The sequence below is a fragment of the Sardina pilchardus genome, chromosome 12 (genome assembly GCF_963854185.1).
Source record: "Sardina pilchardus chromosome 12, fSarPil1.1, whole genome shotgun sequence".
Classification (NCBI taxonomy): Eukaryota; Metazoa; Chordata; class Actinopteri; order Clupeiformes; family Clupeidae; genus Sardina; species Sardina pilchardus.
The window spans coordinates 1,892,929-1,914,071 of record NC_085005.1 but is presented as its reverse complement, the minus strand read 5'-3'; the positions used below and the strand labels follow the sequence as shown (position 1 = coordinate 1,914,071).

The window sequence follows — 21,143 nt, the reverse complement described above, 5'->3', positions numbered from 1 at the left end:
TACACTCCTCTCATACTTGTTTCCATCCATTGCTGCTACTGTATCAGCCCTCAATTAACCATCAGCAACGAGTATGAACAATTATGAATTGTGTGCAAGCAGCATGATGGTGCTGTAATTGTGTTCAACTTCTGATACCTGTGGTTAGCTAACAGTATTTTAGTGAATGGAAATGTGTTAAGAGGTTTGCAAAAATAAGTACATGAGATCAGGAAACTGTGCCTGCCCAGATGAAAATGTCTTATGGTTTTGCATTTGAATCAGCCCTACAGCATTTGGTTCAGATGATGGATTTTAGTGTAGGCTATTAGTACATTCAGAAAAGCTCCCTCTAGTCTGTGTATTGGACTACTTGTGATGTGTGTTATTTGAATGCAACGTTTCTGAAATTGAACATCAGTATGAACGTCATTTTGAAAATGGTTGATAATAATAATAATAATAATAATAATACATTTTATTTAAAGCGCCTTTCAAGACACCCAAGGTCACTTTACAGGGTTGCAAAATCATCACATAGAAATAAAAAGAAAAGAAAAATGTTAAATGTTAAAGTCAGTTAGCCAGTCCATAAGCTTTTTTGAAGAAATATGTTTTCAGTCTATTTTTAAAGACAGTGATTGAGTCAGAGTGTCTGATGTAGTCTGGCAATGAATTCCATAGCTTGGGGGCAATGTAGCTGAAAGCCCTCTCTCCCAGAGTGCAGAGGTTCACATCAGGGACACGTAGCAGGCCTGCTGAGGAGGATCTCAGAGGGCGGGCAGGAGTGTACACTTCCAGGAGGTCAGTGAGGTAGGTAGGGATGGATGGATGAATTGAATCAGAAAATGGGTTTTAAGACCAACTGTAAAAGAAAAAACTGTAATCTGGGTTTAAGAGTAAAGTGTTCCAACATTTGAAATACAACCATTTGTGCACACGGAAGCACATGCAGTGTAGCGGCAAAGCATGCAGTTTGCTGAGAATGAAATGTGTGCAGAATTTTTTATAACCTCATAATTTACTTTTCCTCATAGCTCATAGAATGTGTGGATGTAAAGATAAGGTCATCCACATATATGGTGCAAGCAAGGACATCTTTGCAACTTCTGTAGTGCTTTGAATCTGAGAAATAACTTTGCATGACTGAGGAATACACAGTGACCCACAGAACATTTTAAACCCTTGAGGCATCGGCATGTGCTGTGCTTCAACTGTCTATCTGTGTAACTTTGGACTAAAAGTGTCTTCTAGATATAATGTAATGTAAAGTTTTTTTTTTTTTTTTATCTCATTAAGCCCAACATCTGCTTAAATGGATGAGACATTCATACCCGTGTCTGCAAAACAACCTTTTTTTGTGTCTTTACTGAGTTGTTCTATTGTTCTATTACAAACCTACTGTACATAATGATCTGTTTAGCACCAAAAGCAATGTCTGTCATCAGCCCAATATTACTGTACAATCAGTCAGATATGTTGCTCGAATGTAATGTCAGAAAGAGCCTGACATGATACGGGCAAAATTCTGAAAGTTTGTGCAGATCAATTATGCAATGTTTTACTGACATATTTAATTTGTCTCTTGCTTAGCACAAGGTCCCTAAGCTATGGAAGGACTCTATTATTGTACCTGTGCCAAAAAAAAAACAAATCCCCAATAGAATTAAATGACTTTCGACCTGTGGCTTTAACCTCTATTGTGATGAAAACCTTTGAGCGTTTAGTTAAACAGGTAATGACCACCAGTGGCGCCTGCAGGCGTACGTCCGTACGCACTGTGCGTACCATGAGACTACTCATCAATGAGAGAAAATTACCCTTGTGCATGTGTATTCACATCAAATTGGCCTACCATAACTTCCCAACTATGCACAGTATCCCATTAGTTGCATGCCATGCCATCAGGCTATTTACAATTTTCAGTTAGTCAACACGTTATCAAAATTAACTTAATGCAGAGCTACTGTATATCCATGCGCACGTGTTTTGTTTGAGCAGGAGAGATTACGCACGCAGGCGCGCAACTAGGCTACTTGTTGTTTTCTTTTACTCGGCTATCTATATATGGTTATCAGCACACAATGTGACGCTAAATCACTAACTCAATACTTATCATGGATATCGCAAGTTCTTTTAAATGAAAAGAGAAAGAATGGAAGATGGAGGCAGGAAAGCTAGAGGAGTTATGCCAGATGGGCAATAGACAATTTGTGTGCTTGTCGGAACGTTAGACTAGCATTACAACTGTTTAAAACCAGATGTTAACGGTAAGCTTTAACAAAATTAAACATAACTTAGCAGTAAGCTGTGTAACGTTGTCCAAATGATTAGATCACTGTTAGACATTTTTATTGTACTGCATGTGGATGTTATTATGATATGTAGGCTACTTTTTTTTGCTGACCAATGCACAAACCTAAAATCGAGAAACTGACAAATATTGTACAATATCCAAAAAATATGATTATGATTGGTGGTGTGCGTACCAGCTTTAATTCCTTCAGGCGCCCCTGATGACCACTAAGGTTGTAGGACAGCTTGACCCATTGCAATCAGGCCGTCAGAGGAGTGGATGATGCACTGTCACTCTTTTAAACTATCTTTATAATCGTGAGGGTACGAAAACTCATGCAAGACTTTTATTTGTGGATTTCTCCTCAGCTTTTAGCACAATCCAACCCCACATCCTGGTAAAGAAGCTCTTGTCCCTCTTTAACCTTGATGTGGGATTGGTGAGATGGATTTTTACCTCCACCAAGGAGATTATGTTTTCATCGGGGACCGTTTGTTTGTCTGTCTGTCTGTCTGTCTGTTAGCAAGATAACTCAAAAAGTAATGGATGAGTTTCGCTGAAATTTTCAGGGAAGGTCAGACATGACCCGAAGAAAGAAACTATAATTTTGGAAGTGATCCGTAACACCGTCGGGATTCCGGAGCCGTTTATGTGTTTCGCTTAGTGGTGTAATGGCGTGGTGGCGTGGTGGCGTGGCGATCGGAATAGTTTAGGTTCAAATGTATGACAACCTATAGGAAGAACGATACAGGCGGAGGTCTGCGCTCTCTGAGTGCTTTTCTAGTTGATTTTTTAACATGCAGGCCCCAAGCAGTCAGAGCAAATAGTGTCCTGTCCAACAAGCGACTGTCATCAACAGGTTCTCCCCAGGGTTGTGTCTTGTCCCCTCTTCTGTTCATTCCTTACACTAATGACTGTAGCTATGGAAACAGACATCTCCTCAAGTTTGCAGATGACACTGTTTTAATCAGTCTGCTACAGGATGGAGAGGTTCATCATGGGCCAGTGGTGGATTACTTTGTGGAGTGGTGACCACCTCCTGAAGTTGAATGTCAGTAAAACCAAAGACATGGCCATTGACTTCCGGAAAACCTCCTATCCAGCTGCTCCAACAATAATCAAGAGCTCACCAGTGGAGAGTGTGGACAGCTACAAGTACCTGGGAACAGTCTTGGACAGGAGCTTTAAATTTGACTTAAAGGGATATTCCGCCATTTTTGGAAATACGCTCATTTTCCACCTCCCCTCGAGCAAAACAATCGATATTTACCTTGTTCCCGTTCATCCAGCCATTCTGTGAGTCTGGCGATACAACTTTTAGCTTCAGCCTAGCATAGATCATTGAATCGGATTAGACCATTAGCTTCTCGCCTGCTAGCTTCATGTTTAAAAGTGACTAAGATTTCTGGTAATTTTCACATTTAAAACGTGTCTCCTCTCAAGTTAGAAAGTGCAATAAGACCAACTGAAAATGAAACCTGGCGTTTTTCTAGACTGATTTGACATGGAACTACACTCTCATCTGGCGTAATAATCAAGGCAACTTGCAAACTACTGGCACTACTACTGCTTGTTGTCTATGGGGACTATTTTCAGATGCTGCGTACGATATCACTGCGCCTTTGGTATGTTTGCAAGTTGCCTTGATTATTACGCCAGATGAGAGTGTATTTCCATGTCAAATCAGTCTAGAAAAACGCCAGGTTTCATTTTCAACATCTTTCTTTTAAACATGAAGCTAGCAGGCGAGAAGCTAATGGTCTAATCCGATTCAATGATCTATGCTAGGCTGAAGCTAAAAGTTGTATCGCCAGACTCACAGAATGGCTGGATGAACGGGAACAAGGTAAATATCGATTGTTTTGCTCGAGGGGAGGTGGAAAATGAGCGTATTTCCAAAAATGGCGGAATATCCCTTTAAACACAACCTCAATCTGCAAGAAGGGCCTGCAAAGATTGTATTTTCTGAGGAGACTGATGCATTCAACAGGGACAAAACTCTGATGGTTTTATTTTACAGATCATTTATTGAGTCTATTTCAACACTCTGCCTTGTCTGCTGGTTTGGTAATCTCCAAGTGCAAAACAAAAATCGTCTGTCTTCTATTGTAAACACAGCCAGTAAGATCATTGGCATTCAACAGCTATCTTTGTCACAAATGTGGGATAGACAGTTGCTGGGTAAGGCGAGGTGTATTTTATCATGCAATGAAATGACCATCCTCTATCTATTGAATGAATATGTTCTTCTCTAGACAGAGGTATAGGCTACCAAGGGCAAGGTGCGCTAAACAAGTGTTATTTTGTCCCTAGTGCAATTAACATACTTAACCAATCACAAAATCACTCATGACACTTAAGTGCCACTGAAATGTATTCATCATACGTATCCCTGGTATTTATCGTCATGTGGTTGTCATTTTAAATGGATCATACAAATACCTTAATGTGTCTAGTGCTGAGGTTGGTTGCCTGTGAACACTTGTGCTCTATGATGTGTATTTTGTCTTATATGTATTATGTCTATTAACCACTGATGCAAACCAAATTTCCCCTTGTGGGACAATTAATGTCTGAACTGACCTATTTTTTTTTTTTTTTTTTAAAGTGTATATTTTTTGGGGCATTTTTTTGCCTTTATTTGGACAGGACAGTGAAGACAGACAGGAAGGGAGTGGGAGAGAGAGATGGGGTGGGACCGGGACATGACTGCAGGTCTGACTCGAACCTGGTTCCACGTGGGTGCGAGAGCCGTTCATGGTATGGACGCTGCAGCCTGTTGCGCCACAGCCACATCCCTGAACTATTTATTTTATTTTGTTGGGATGTCCATTTGTTTGGAATATGGTGATTTTGTTTGTGTTTGCTATAGAATTGGCCATTGTTTATTTGGTCTTTCTATGCAATGATGAATAGCTGTTTTTCCTTATTAAAGGGGACCTATTATGCAAAACGTACTTTTTGCGGGCCTTTGTTTTCATATTTGGGCCTCTACTGTTCTTATTAACACTCCAAGCGTGAAAAAAAACCTCCATCCGTTTTCTGTAGGTCAGTAGAAAGACTTTGGTGTCAAGAATAGTATGCTGCTGTGAGCCATTTGGATGGCTTCCTTATCCTCACGTCATACTAAGGGAATTTGCATAGACTAAGTCTAACTAAGACGCTACTGGAAAGAAGGTACTATCCAGCGTGCACGCTTGACTTTTGGACACAGCCGAAGTGTTGTGTTGTTGGCTGCATGGAGCACTCCTGGGGCCTGTACTACGAAGCGGGGTTACTGGCTTAGCTGGGTAACTTCGGGAGTAAGTTGATCACGTGTGGCGTAACTTCCCGGTTAACCCGTACTACGAAAGGTGGATAGGTTTTAACCGAGGTATGCCTCCATGGCAATTTACGCTGCATCTCAAACCTGCTCCGATGAGGTTAACCCCAGTTCAACAAATCAACTTCTTACTCAGCGTCGTAGTACAGATTAACACCAATGAAGATAACCAGGTTTTGTCAACCCCGGTTTAGCAAAGTAACCCTGGGTTACATCTGGGTAGGTTGAGCTCGGGGTTACTGGCTTAGCTGGGTAACTTCGAGAGTAAGTTGATCACGTGTGGCGTAACTTCCCGGTTAACCCGTACTACGAAAGGTGGATAGGTTTTAACCTAGGTATGCTGCCATGGCAATTTACGCTGCATCTCAAACCTGCTCCGAGCAGGTTATGATCTTGGTTAACCCGAGGTTTGCGGTTAACCACACCCCACAATGTCGACGTAGGCTACTTTGAAGATACATTATTGGAGCGCAAATTGAAAGCGCCTCTCTTCGCAAGGCGAGAATCTTTCTCCATATAATATTCTCTGAAAGATAGCCTATACATTCTCAGCCGAGGGAATTCGTTGCATTTGTCAGCTGATCGAGGCAAAGTGGAGGCTATAAGCATTGGCAATATAACATATTTTCATAATTAAGAAATATTAATGCAAGCTATAACTAGGCCCATTCTGAATGTTTTTGAGTTTCATTTTCACCTGCTGCCAGCGGCACTGCCGTTGCATCTAAAATGTTCACAGGATAGGCATACACTAAATCAGTCAATGGGGCTAAACATTAAATTATCCTTTATTAATATTTATTAATATACAAGGCATGAATTATGTTGCTTCTGTAGGACTCTTATGAACTCAAAATGTATTTATTTCAACACATTTCAGACATTCCGCAAGCTATTAATCCTCCGTAACACATAGGCTATTTAAGGAAGATGAAATAAAACTTTACTTTCATATATCCGATCTGCAATAGCCTACGTGCCAACAGCCTTGTCTTGCTTTGTTTGCTTCCGACGTATTTGATGTATCGTAAAGTGGGTTTTAATTCCTCGCAACTTTTTATAATCATTGCGCAGGCCTTATCCGTAAAATAACGTGATCGCGTCATCATTAAAAGTGGTGATTTGCGCTGCAACCCGCCCATTTTATGTGAACGCGCACCAACTCCGATGAGGTTAACCCCAGTTCAACAAATCAACTTCTTACTCAGCGTCGTAGTACCGATTAACACCAATGAAGATAACCAGGTTTTGTCAACCCCGGTTTAGCAAAGTAACCCTGGGTTACATCTGGGTAGGTTGAGCTCCCTTCGTAGTACAGGCCCCAGGTCCCTCCCTGTAGTCTGATGTTAACATAGCCTCGCTTTATAACGTTACTCGAACGTGCTCAAGGTCAATGCCACTGATGGGAAGTAGTACTTGTTTGAGTAAATGCGTTTACATAGCTTAGACTAAAATGAAATATTATGCTATCCGCAATGGAAGCGGCCAGCAAGTAAAAGCCCTTAGTCGAGGCTAACCTTTGCTGTTGCAGCCTTACCTCTATATCGTCCAAAAGTAAATGTACATTTGCCAAGGGACTCCATAAGGCATTTAGGGTTCGTCACAATTTATAGGTGAAACAATATGATCAGTGTATACACTGTACAGTGTATATCACTCTTCCATCAATACGTATTCAAGAACTTTCCTCTAATTCATAACTGATTAGAACAACAATTTTAATACAGGTAATGCTTTTTTTAAATGACATTGCCTTTAAAAATGATTTATGGTGGCATGAAAGCCTTTACAAATAAAAATCAAGCAAAGCACGCACATCCAATTTCTTAACACTGGGTGCTGTACAAACTGGATATCAAATAAACGAAGAAAAAAGTCCGCTACACCATGAGCTCCTGATAGATCCTTTTTTAATGTGACGTTTCGGGCGCTAGCCCTTCCTCAGATATGAAAAAACAGTGAAACACAAACACAAACATGTAGGCTACAGCTTACACAAACAGACAAAAGCCATTACACACAGCACATCAGATATGGTGAGGTGTGGCACGGGCGACATGGCTGTAGCTTATGCTCCAGTTGGGGTGTCCAGGTCTCAGGTTTGGCCTGCAGGCTAGTCATTTCCCAGTCCCACACCATCACTCGCCCATGCACTCCCTTCCTTTTGGTCTTCATTGTTGTGCTGTTCAATTGGTGGCAAATAGCCCAAACATAGAAAAGCACATCAAATAGAAATAGGCTACATTTTAGTTTCACCATGAATTGACAATTGCATGACTGTACTGTCCTCTCTGTGTGTTTCGAACACAGTTTGACAGCCAGCCTAACTCCTTCAAGAAAACTCACGAGTCAGGATTTAGCCTCCAAGCTCCGGTTTTAATGAATAATGAGTAAAACTGAAAATGATACAATACATGTATTCAGTATTCTATATTTAAGAAATATACTATAAGCTAACACCAGTGAAAAGGCATCCAGCAGTAGCTGATCAGTAAACAGAAGGCAGCATGGAATTATCAAATAAAGATAGAATTATGAGAAACTACCCAATAATTTCACAAAATGTATAATCTACTTTAAGTAAGCAATTATTAAACTTACGGACGATGCTTGTCGAGGGCTTAAACACAAAGGATGTTGAAAGATAACAATTCAGCAAAAACTCAACACACATCTGCTGCTTAACAATATCAAAAATGGTTGTCCTTGTTGCTATGGCTATGGTCATAAATCAAACAATACAGTGGGGCTGTCATAACAACTGCATATCAAAATGAACCACTAGATGGCACTAAACTGCGTAACTAAAACTATAATTGCCAGAGGCAGAACACTCCCCGTCTGGCATCTGTAAGATGTCAAATCAACAAGAAAAGGATACGTTTACTCTTCTTTTCCCATCAGCAAGATGATCTCTGACACAGGCCTCAGAAACGTCTTGATGGCTCCTTCTTTTGTCACCTTTAACTCTACTTTCCGGACTTTCCCATCTTGACTAGGGAAAACAGCTGTGATGACTGCCATGGGCCAAGTATTGCGAGCTGCTTGAGCATCCCGCAGTAGGACGAGGTCACCTACTTGAATGTTACGCTGCTCATCTAGCCACTTTCGACGCGGTTGCAGTGTTTGGAGGTACTCTGCTCTCCACCTGTTCCAGAACCTGTTGGCCATATTCTGCACCTGCATCCATTGTCTTTTGTAGAGATCCTTTTCGCCAAAGTCTCCAGGCGGCAACAGAAAGTCGCTCTTTTGAGTAAGCAATGTGGAAGGTGTTAAGAGGAAAGGCATGTCTGGATCAGTTTGGATAGGGACAAGCGGTCTGGCATTCATGACGGCGGACACTTCGGCCATCAAGGTGCAGAGGACTTCATGTGAAAGAGCTATCTTAGTCTGCATCAACATGGAGTCCAGTATTTTACGAGCCACTCCTATCATGCGCTCCCAAACCCCTCCCATGTGAGATGCATGGGGGGGATTGAACTGCCATGTACAGCCTTCTTGGCTGAAGAAGCTTTTGACACTTGATTCTTCCATCACCTTATCAAATCCAAGCTCCTTGCTGGCTCCAATGAAATTAGTGCCACAATCAGAGTGGAGCGTCTTTGCTGGGCCTCGAATGGCAAAAAACCTCCTTATAGCATTGATGCAGCTTGAACTATCCATAGATTCGATGACTTCAATATGGACAGCACGAATGCTCATACAGGTGAATAGAACCGCCCAACGTTTGCTCTGGGCCTGCCCACCTCTGGTTCGACGGGCAGTTATGCTCCATGGGCCGAAAACATCCAATCCAACGTTAGTGAATGGTGGTGACACACAGAGACGTTTTTCAGGCAGATCTGCCATCTTCTGCCTCTCCACACTGCCACGAAGCTTCCTGCAGAAGATACACTTGTGTAACACCTTACTAATGGATCTCTTCCCACCTACTAGCCACAGTCCTGCTGCACGTATGGCTCCTTCAGTAAAGTGACGCCCTTGATGGATGACTCTCTCATGGTGATGGCGTATCAGAAGTAAGGAGATGTGATGGCCACCAGGTAGGATAAGGGGATGCCTCTCATTTTTGCCCAGCTGTGCATTAGTTAGTCTGCCACCAACTCTAATCATGTCGTCTTCATCCAAGAAGGGATTCAGCTTTGAAAGCGGACTGTTTTTAGACACCATGCTATTTTGAGATAGTGCCTTGATCTCTTCAGGAAAAGTCACCTTTTGCACAGACTGAATGATGATTTTGGTAGCTTGGGACAGTTCATCAGCTGTAGGGTGCTGATTACAGTGATGCCATCCTTTGCATTTAGAGTCTTTCCCAGCACAAGCAGACTTGAATGAACGGGCCACATGAATGAGAGATGAAACTGCTTTACAGACGGTGATCCATCTTGAGAATCTCTCAAAGCGCTCAGGGCTAAGCTCTTTTAGGCTTGTTTGGGTGACGTATGTTGCTGCTTCAGGCCGGATGTCGGCATCACAATCTGGATCGATCAGGTGAAATGGGTCCTGATTGGTTGTGCTCAAGTCATGCTGTTTGCGTAGGAAAGCTGGTCCTGTCAGCCAAGAAGTGCTCGCCAGCTGTGATGTTGACACTGACCTTGAAGCATGGTCTGCTGGATTGTGCTCAGTAGACACATAATGCCACTGCTCTGGACTGGTGAATTGTCTTATTCTTTGTACTCTGTTATGCACATACACATAGAAGCGTTTGGTTTCATTGTATATGTATCCTAGAACAACTCTACTATCACAGTAGAAGTGTATGGCGTCTGGCTCAAAGTCAATCTCTTCCACAATGAGTTCAGCCATCTCAACTGCCAGCACTGCAGCACACAATTCAAGTCGTGGTATTGTGAGGTCTACTTGTGGAGCTAACTTTGCCTTTCCCAAAATGAATCCTATCTGGCAGGCCCCATCTTCACTGATGGTCTTGAGGTAGGCCACAGCACCAATAGCCTTGGTGGATGCATCTGAAAACATGCAGATCTCTTTTCTTTTAGCCTTTGACAGAGACTGTGGTGTATAGGTCCGAGGCACATGGAGCTCCCTGAGGTCTTTTAGTGAACTACGCCATGCTTCCCATTCCATCCTCTTATTTTCAGGCAGAGGTGAGTCCCATTCCATGCTGTCCACTGAAAGTTCCCTAAGCAAGAGCCTTCCATGTATTGTCACAGGTGCTGCAAAGCCAAGGGGGTCATATAGGCTATTTACAGTTGACAGTACACCACGTCGTGTGTAAGGCTTGTCGTTCTCTGACACCTGAAAGCTGAATGTGTCAGTAACAATTTCCCATGTAAGCCCGAGGCTGCGCTGTGTGTGTGTTGTTTCTCCATCAAAATCGAGATCTTTTATGTCTTTGGCATGATCCTCTTTGGGGAAGGCCTTCAAGACATCAGGGCTGTTAGAGGCAATTTTGTGCAGCCTCAGGTTCGACTCCGATAGCAAGGTCTGTGCTCTCTGAAGAAGATGAATGGCTTCGGCTTCTGTGGGCAGTGAGATGAGCCCATCATCCACATAGAAGTTGCGCTCTATGAAATGCCCAGCAGCAGTGTCATACTCCTGTTCACACTCTCGGGCAGCTCGTCTCAGTCCATATGTCGCCACGGCAGGAGAGGGGCTGTTGCCGAAGACATGGACTTTCATACGGTATTCCACTATGTCCTTTGTGAGATCATTGTCACGATGCCATAAGAACCTCAAGTAATCTCTGTGGTCCTCTCTCACCACAAAACAGTGAAACATCTGTTGGATGTCTGCTGTTATGGCCACTAGCTCCTTCCGGAAGCGGATCAGGACACCTAACAGGCTGTTATTTAAGTCTGGCCCGGTGAGCAGAACATCGTTAAGAGAAACACCATAGTGTTGCGCGCTGGAGTCGAAAACAATCCTGATCTGGTCAGGCTTCTTCGGGTGATATACACCAAATGTCGGTAAATACCAGCATTCTTGATCCTCTCGAAGTGGTGGTGCAACCTCGGCATGATCATTGTCGAGGATTTTCTGCATGAAACCTAGAAATTGTTCCTTCATTGTAGGTTTCTTCTCCAAAGTGCGGCGCAGAGAGGAAAGACGACTGAGAGCCAGTGGCTTATTATTAGGAAGGCGTGGCCGGGCGTGTCTAAAGGGTAAAGGTGCGACCCAGCTGTTGGCCTCATCTTTATACATGTGTTCATCCATAATTTTCAGAAATGACTCATCTTCTATAGAAAGAGCAAGTTTGTTGTCATCTTTAGTTTTCTGAAAGACCAGATTCCCTAAAGTTTTTTCTTTAGCTCTGTTTGTCTGTGTGTGAGAGATTTCTTTGATTTGTATGTGACTAGGGCATGGAGTGAATAATGAAGGGCGTCCATTTTCCAGCACATTGGTCTTTGCACTGTAGACGTTCGGCTTATGGACGTTTCCCAAGCACATCTCCCCTACTAAGACCCAGCCAAGATCTAGCCTCTGAGCAAAGGGGGCGTCATTAGGCCCGTTAATGTGTTGTCTGACTTTATGTGCTCTTAGCACGTCTCTGCCTAGTAGTAGGAGAATGTGAGCATTTGGATCTAGCTGCGGGATTTGTGATGCGATAGACTTTAAGTGTGGGTGTTGTAGGGCCACTTCGGTCGTCGGTATTTCGGCCCTGTTATCAGGTATCTCATTGCATTCAATCAGAGTGGGGAGTGCAAAGCTGTTACCCCCACTAATTGGTTCTATGTAGAAACCTTCAGCTCTTCTGCCACACGTGTCCACTACGCCAGCACAGGTCTTCAAGGAGTATGGAGCTTCGGTGTCATAAACACCAAAGAGATCGAAGAATTCAGACCTTGCTAATGACCTGTTGCTCTGATCATCGAGCATAGCGTACATTCTTGTAGCCGTTTCAGGTTTCCCGTGTGGATAGACTTTAACAAGACAAATTTTGGCACATGACCTCCCAGCGCGGCCTTCTCCACAGACCTCCATGCAGTTTGCACTGACATTGGTAGATTGTTTTTGTTCTTCTCCCTCCCCGCCGTCCTTTACATGAGGCACGGCAGTCTGTGATGACCAGGGGGGTGGGCCTGGGTGCAGAGCACTGATATGACTTCCACTGTCACACTCCACACATTTCAGAATAGCTTTACACTGTTTTGCTAGATGAGAGTTAGAAGCGCAGCACTTAAAGCATATGCCTTGCTCTTTTAGAAGTGCTTTTCTTTCGTCTAGCGTCTTTAGTCTAAAGCCTCTGCATTTCTTGAGGGGGTGGGGCTTGTTATGGATAGGGCAGTGTTTAGCCACATCATCCATCTGGCTGGTGTCAGCGTCATGACTAGTAGGGGAATCTACATCTATCTTATGCACTGTCACAGGTATTTTAGTCTTGAATTTTGGTGTAGACCTGTCATGTGAATTAAAGCTGGTGTTGGACAGAGCAAAGCTTGGGTCGTTTCTTATTTTTGCATTAAGACAAACAAAATCAGTGAAGAAAGAGAATGGAGGATATGTGACATTGTGTTCTCTTTTGAATTTAGACCCTTGGTAGATCCACTTTTCTTGTAGCCCAAAAGGCAGCTTCTCCACAATGGGATTAATGCCACGGGCTGTGTCTAGCACTGTGAGCCCTGGTAGATATCCATCTTCCTTTGCAGAGAGCAGCTCCATTAAAAGATCCCCTAACTCTCTTAGTTTATGGTAGTCCCTATTAGAAATGTTGGGAAAGTTGTCTAGCCTTTTAAGAAGAGCCTGCTCAATAGCTTCAGGAGAGCAGTAGACTTCCTCCAGCCGTGTCCAGACCATTTGCAGGGCCGCAATGGGATTCCCTATGTGGACAGACCGGAGCCGTTTGACATAGTTGGAGGATTCTTTGCCCAGCCATTTTGTCAGCAGATCTAACTCTTCGCTTGCAGAAAGGTTCAGGTCGTTAATGGTGTTTAGGAAGGATGACTTCCACGCCCTGTATGACTCAGGACAATCGTCAAATTGTTTTAGGCCTGTGCTGACTATTTCCCTGCGTGCCAAATATCTAGCCATATTTATCATGTCGTCAGGTGGATGTTGCTTAATTAGTGGCGGCGCGGGTATGTAGGGAGAGAAGGGAAATCCATTAAATCCTGGTGTGTTGTCGGGTTGTGGTTTGTAATGTGCTTTCTCTCTTTTAACAGTTGTAGGCCTTGTAGGAGGACTATAATGTTGTGTATGTACGTGTGAGTATGGGTTCTTGTATGATTCCTGTGGCTGATGTGGTATTTTAGAACTATGAATGTGTCCTCCTCCAGTGAGTGGAGGCTCTCCATGTCCTATGCGGGCCTCAGGCACATAATGTTTGGTAGCACTGACTGGCTCTGTGTTTGGGGTCATCATGGATAATGTGTGTACATAGTCTCGTGTACGCTCCTCTACACTCTCTGCAGAGAATAGCTCTCTTAGGCCACCGATATCATCTTGGCTTATTATATGTGATGCAGAGGATCCCTCATTTGCAAATTCTGCTGCAGCTTCTAGCACTTCAGCCTCTGCTATTGCGGCAGCAGCCTCTTTTTCCAGACTGAGGGCCTCTAGATTTGCTTCCAGTCTGGCTTTATCTATTTTCATTGCAACCTCTTTCTCTGCAAAGGCTGCACAGGCTTTAGCTGCTTCTGCTTTGGCGCGGGCTGCTGCTGCTGCAGACGATTTTGTTGCTTTTGAACCACCAGAGTGGTGTGATTGTTTGTCTGACATACCTCCGTTGTTGTGATGGTTTACCTCTTTGAGAGACGTCCTTTTACTGTACTGTCCTCTCTGTGTGTTTCGAACACAGTTTGACAGCCAGCCTAACTCCTTCAAGAAAACTCACGAGTCAGGATTTAGCCTCCAAGCTCCGGTTTTAATGAATAATGAGTAAAACTGAAAATGATACAATACATGTATTCAGTATTCTATATTTAAGAAATATACTATAAGCTAACACCAGTGAAAAGGCATCCAGCAGTAGCTGATCAGTAAACAGAAGGCAGCATGGAATTATCAAATAAAGATAGAATTATGAGAAACTACCCAATAATTTCACAAAATGTATAATCTACTTTAAGTAAGCAATTATTAAACTTACGGACGATGCTTGTCGAGGGCTTAAACACAAAGGATGTTGAAAGATAACAATTCAGCAAAAACTCAACACACATCTGCTACTTAAAGGGATATTCCGCCATTTGTGGAAATACGCTCATTTTCCACCTTCCCTCGAGCAAAACAATCGATATTTACCTTGCTCCCGTTCATCCAGCCATTCTGTGAGTCTGGCGATACAACTTTTAGCTTCAGCCTAGCATAGATCATTGAATCGGATTAGACCATTAGCTTCTCGCCTGCTAGCTTCATGTTTAAAAGTGACTAAGATTTCTGGTAATTTTCCCATTTAAAACGTGTCTCCTCTCAAGTTAGAAAGTGCAATAAGACCAACTGAAAATGAAACCTGGCGTTTTTCTAGGCTGATTTGACATGGAACTACACTCTCATCTGGCGTAATAATCAAGGCAACTTGCAGCTACTGGCACTACTACTGCTTGTTGTCTATGGGGACTATTTTCAAATGCTGCGTACGATATCACTGCGCCTATGGTACGTTTGCAAGTTGCCTTGATTATTACGCCAGATGAGAGTGTAGTTCCATGTCAAATCAGCCTAGAAAAACGCCAGGTTTCATTTTCAGTTGGTCTTATTGCACTTTCTAACTTGAGAGGAGACACGTTTTAAATGGGAAAATTACCAGAAATCGTAGTCACTTTTAAACATGAAGCTAGCAGGCAAGAAGCTAATGGTCTAATCCGATTCAGTGATCTATGCTAGGCTGAAGCTAAAAGTTGTATCGCCAGACTCACAGAATGGCTGGATGAACGGGAACAAGGTAAATATCGATTGTTTTGCTCGAGGGGAGGTGGAAAATGAGCGTATTTCCAAAAATGGCGGAATATCCCTTTAACAATATCAAAAATGGTTGTCCTTGTTGCTATGGCTATGGTCATAAATCAAACAATACAGTGGGGCTGTCATAACAACTGCATATCAAAATGAACCACTAGATGGCACTAAACTGCGTAACTAAAACTATAATTGCCAGAGGCAGAACAATGACACTAAACATAGCCGACATTTGATGTCTCTGAAAGATATTGCACACTAGGACTCATTTACAATATTTGGAAAAGATGATGGTGTTAGAAAGGAAAGCCCATCTTTGCACATTAGGCAGGCATAGAGAGATGCAGCCTTATTAAAAATTGACTGAATTTAGCCTATATGGAGTCTGCATGGGGAAGTTGTAGGCAGGTGACCTTCCAACAATGGATTTTTGAATAACATTGCAAGGGGCTATTGAACGGCAGTTTAGACGTTAGATTAGATAGAACATTAGGCTACAACCGCTAATTTCGTTTTTGTTTCCGTTTCTTATGTGTAGCCTATCTGTTCAGTAGGCTAGATGACAACATTTCTGTAACCTGTGAACTGTGCCACAAACGCAACCAACTTTTGTGTAGGCTACTAGCAATTGCACAAAGTGGCATTGAATCTTGATCTAGCCATAATGCTTTTGTGGTCGTTTTCACCACCATGTCAAAGAGCTTAAATTAATTTGAATAGGCCATTGGTTGCGGTATAATTTACATGTAGGTCTACGCTATTATTATTTGAATTAAGGAAATCTGTGCCAACCCCCCCAAAAATCTGATTTCGGAATCATTCTCACTTAAACGCAAAACATTGGAAGGGGGCGTGACACCATGTTCTCTGTGCGCCCCTTGCGTGACTCACGTAAAGGCTCTGCGTCTGTCTGAGGATAGAACGTGTTGTTGGCGGTACTTCTACATAGAGAGAGACTGCAGGGTTTTTTTTTGTTTTTTTTGTTTGTTTTTTTTTTGGGAGGGGGGCAAATTCTGTTTGGGGATTAACGTTAGATTTCTAGTTTCCAGTCAAATCTGCCGGGATGTGGTAAGTCGTTTAGAGTGGTTGCTGAAATCATTTTATTTCATCATGTGATTTCGTTGTTTAATGGATATAACGTTCCAGTCCTTATCCTCGAGAAACGGTGTTGGGCTATTTTTGATGGCAGAAGTGTGAACTTTCCAAAAACTAGCTATCGTTAGCATGCTAATATAATTTACTGCGGAACATCAGATGCTTGTTATTCCCGACGAAGGATCACCCACTAGCCATACTTGGTTGAAGACTTTTGGCTAACCATAATGAGGTAAGGTATGGAGTTTTAAATTCCCACCACGCTGTGTGCAGAAAATCCTCGTTAGGAAACCATATCTCCAAAACCCCGTCCTTAATCACGTTTTGCGTACATTGTTTTGAAGCTAAGGATTAGTGAATACTTTCGAGACGCCCAATAATATCGATTTTTTTTGTTTAATGTTTGATTAACGGAACCATTACGTTAACCTCAGTCAAAGTTACAACGTCAACGTTAGCCTGGTCACCGTGCTACACATTACATTAGAACTTAGATCCGTGATGGTGTCAGTAGATAATTGAGGTCCATGTTGTACATATGTACGTTTTTAAAATGTTTGTGTCTTAGTTTGCCCATGAGTCGTATGCATGGTCATCATGCATTGCTACAATTAACATTGGCTAGTTAGTATTCTATTTGCGACGCAATCCTTCCCATTTCTGATGCAACCAGTGAAATGCGAGAAAAAATAGTCCCTATAAAATCGTGTATTGTGTGTTATTCATAAAGATAGATTAATGTCCAGAATGAATGACCAGGATATCAACATGCCCACTCAGCATTGATGCCTCGAGGCAGATCTGCCCACATTTAGGCTAGGTCTTCATCATTCAAAGATGACGGGAGTTTTTAAAGGTATTAGGCAATAGTAATCTAGTTGGTCTTTATAAAACAACGTTATGTGACTAGAACGGGACAGATCAGCTACACTCTTTCGTGATATTTTTATTTCCCACTTTTGATGCATTTTGAAATGCAATAATTTCTACATTGCAGTATGCCTATACGTTTTTACAGTGGGGAGATATTTTTCACATGTTTTTCGTTTATTCTTGTGTGTAAATAAGACATAAGAAAAAAAACATTGCACCATCTGCAATGGTATTTAAATACTGCAATATGTAAAAATACAGCAATTTTTATTGGTAACTTGAATAGTTTTAAGGCCTGGAGAAGCCTCCTAGTTCTAGAATGATTTTGAAGTGAATCTGCATGGAAACCCATTGAACTCCTGAATCACAGGGCCATACCGTTTTGGCCTTTTGAGGTGATACTCTAAGGTCTTGGGCATGCTATAAGCATAACGCTCTTAAGCCCTATTCAGAATTGCACTGGACTCCTGATATGATCTGGCCATCAAACGGGTGACCTGTATATGATATGATAGATAGATAGTTAGACACTTTATTGATCCCCAAGAGGGAATTCAAGGTCCCAGCAGCTAAGACACCACACACAACATGCACTACAATGTGAATAGGATGATAAAATAAAAATATGTGCACCATATCCGGATTATTTCACTTCCAAATCACCTGGGTCTGACAGTCCCCTAGAACTAATCCAGATGTCACTCGGGTGAGCAAATGTCTGAACACTAAAGGTTAAAACATAGGCAGATTCACACTTTGTGAGAGTGAAGTGAGAGAGTGTTGTGGTGATGTTTTGTGTGAAATTTATTGTATTCCCTCGGCTTTACTGTATGTGTCACACTTTGGTATCTATTGGCAAATATGGGAAATTCCCATATACAACCATTGTACTGTTCTCCCTGTGTGAAATGCCCATATAGTAAGTACGGTGGCCTGTGTGTGTGTGTGTGTGTCTGACATTTTGAATAGCCCAGTTAGTTTGGACTGGAGATTTTGAATAAGGGTCATTCCATGTCAATTTAACCAGGGCTCACGCACTTAGGTCTCAAATAAATCTGAAAAAATTATCAGGTGTACCTCTGTTACCCAGGAGACACACTGTAAAATTACTTTTATGTACTTTAGACAGCCAGTTATACGTAGGGAGGGAGGGTGTCGATTTTGTTTGGCCTCTTTTTTTCCGTCAGAGTTCACAAGCCCATAGCACAAGAACTAAACCATATAGGAGGCTCAAATTGTACATGCTGGTACATAAATAGGAATAGTTTGTATCAAAATACATACGTCACGTTTGTTTTTGATGATCCTGCATGGTCATAGCTGTCCCTCAAAACTGATCAAAATTGTATTGGGAGTTTTTGACCGGGCTCTGTTTAGGCCTTCAGAAGATATATTTGTATTCAACATAGGCTCTTAATTTTTTTCCCCCTATTAAGTAGAAACCCTCACAAAAAGCAATCGAGAGAAAATAGATTCCTTCAGGGTCTGAACAGTAGACCTCACAAGTCAACTTCAGAGCCCCCCCATCACCTTGTGGGAATGTACAAAGTATTCTCCATGATCCCTTCTTTTTCAACACACCGATTTGACCTGTCCTTTGCAAGTCGTTCTCTGTTTCTCAAAGTCAAGAGTGCATCCTTGATGGAATGCTTTCTTGCGAGTCGGGTGCGAGAGAGACAAGGCTACACACCTTCCCAGTACCCTCCCCAGCGGTCAAAATCACATGCAATGGAACAGTCTAGCGAGTGTGGAGGTGCACGTCAACCGTGCGCGGTTCTGGCTGCGCGCTTCATTTGAACCGTGGACATTGTGGAAATTGTGCTGCTTTTACAGGAGTGCTGACAGCACTCATTTGAGAAAGAGGAGGATGTAGCTACTGTCGGCATCCTCTTAACTGTGCAACTGCACTTTCCTCTAAATAAACTTTTTTGAGTAGCCTACAGTATTTCCACACTCGACTTGGTCTTCACATATCACAATCTGTAGTTTATAATTATGTTAGTGTCAATGGAAGGTTATAATTGGCAACGGTAATAGCCTAGGCTGTTAAACCTGTACAAACTTCGCGCTGGGCGAAGTTACTGACATAAATTAATAATAAAAGTCTATCAAAACACAACTATTCATACACATTGACATGCATTTATGATGAACATGCACAATAACTTGATATAAATGCCTGCCAACTACGATGACACTAACGAAACACTTCAGCAATCGTATTTCATTTCATTGTTTTTATTATTATTATTATTATTATTTTGTACAGTTAAAAGAAAAATGGATTAAGAAAACAAATATAGTGCAGGGAGAGGCATAAAAGCCTGATATGCTTGTCTGAAGCCTCCACCTAAAGAATAAAACAAACAAAAACAGCAACAAATAACAAAAACACTATACATTAATATTTCTGATAAAAAAAATAATATACATGGGTTTAACAACAATAAATAAGAGGAAAAATATATACATGCACATATAAGATTACATTTGTTGTAATTAAAATACTCTTAACTAGATTTTAAAACTTTTTTACTGTAGGACAGTTTGTTTTCCATATTAGAAAGTTTTTTACGCCCCTATATCTTATAGAAAACTGTCCTGTACAAGTTACATTAGCCCTTTTTCCATAAGAATTTCGAGTGAATTAACTCATAAGTCGATGTAATTTTGAGAGATATAAGAAGCACCAAAACGGTTTTCCATTCAATAGAACGATTCTATCGAATCAAAATCATGTCATCAGAGCCCTGTTGATACGCATTTTTCTGCGCTAGATGGTTTTCTATCAACAGTTGTTGCGAATGGAACACTTCTAGCGAATTTATCAAAGGTAGTGAATGGTACACTATTGTGATGTGAACGTCTTTGCGCTAACGTTGTGAACATTCTTAGCAGGCGTTACAGTAACTTATATTGCTCCAAACCTTTTCCATCACATTTATATCGATTTAACTCTCCTTATATTAATCCACCTCTGGTGAGTGAATGATCTTATCACGACAAAACCAACGTTACAGCGTAGGGCTGGGCGATTTTACGATCTCGATTTGTGATCGCGATAAAATTAAATTCGATAAAAATTGAGAGTGTAGACAGTATGGCGGCCGCCAGTGCTAGCTGGCCATTCCATTGAATCCTATGGGGCGTAAGCGCCACTTTTGACATAAAAAAACGTTACAGCTGAAGCGTTTAAGCCTTTATATGAACATTTTCTATTGTCGGAGTACATACTACATTGTGAAATAAGCGTCATAATCTCGTAACTGTTTTATCGGCAGAGTAATAAACGTTCTCTGAAATCAATGCTAAGGTGGTAATGCGCATGCGTCCATAGAGAGTAAAGCGTCGCCATAGGTCAGACTCGGACAGACTACGTGCCTACGTCACATATACGACACCTGAGCCTGCGCAGTAGGGATGGGCATAATTAATCGACGATCGAGGATTGATCATTAAGAATTTCGGGGGAAAATTCGGGGGGAGTGTTTGACGCCATTCTCAGTTACCTGCGAGTTTCCGTTTTGATTTTTGAAGTAGGCTAATCATGAGGAAGTCACGGTGAAGTGTGGTGTGGGACCATTTAAATTTTTAAAGTGACGTAGTTCGCTGCAAACACTACAATGACGTGTATGGTTATGGTTATGCTAGCAGACGCCTTTATCCAAACACGGCCATAACTCAAACTATAGCCTATGTATGACTTGACTAAATATAGCGGTG

At 41.9% G+C, this 21,143-nt stretch overlaps 1 protein-coding gene across 6 annotated transcripts in view; it reads left to right on the top strand.

The window, feature by feature from the left end:
- Positions 1–16,390: 16,390 nt before the first annotated feature.
- enah (ENAH actin regulator) overlaps positions 16,391–21,143 on the top strand; it is a 140,454-nt gene continuing 135,701 nt past the window's right edge. The window contains exon 1 of one of the 6 annotated variants that reach the window (XM_062550522.1): positions 16,391–16,520. In XM_062550522.1, the coding sequence (XP_062406506.1) occupies positions 16,516–16,520 (5 nt within the window). In that variant the 5' untranslated portion in view covers positions 16,391–16,515. Of the gene's footprint in view, positions 16,780–21,143 lie in introns of all 6 variants that reach the window. The other 5 variants (XM_062550519.1, XM_062550521.1, XM_062550520.1 and 2 more) reach the window with 5 other exon arrangements.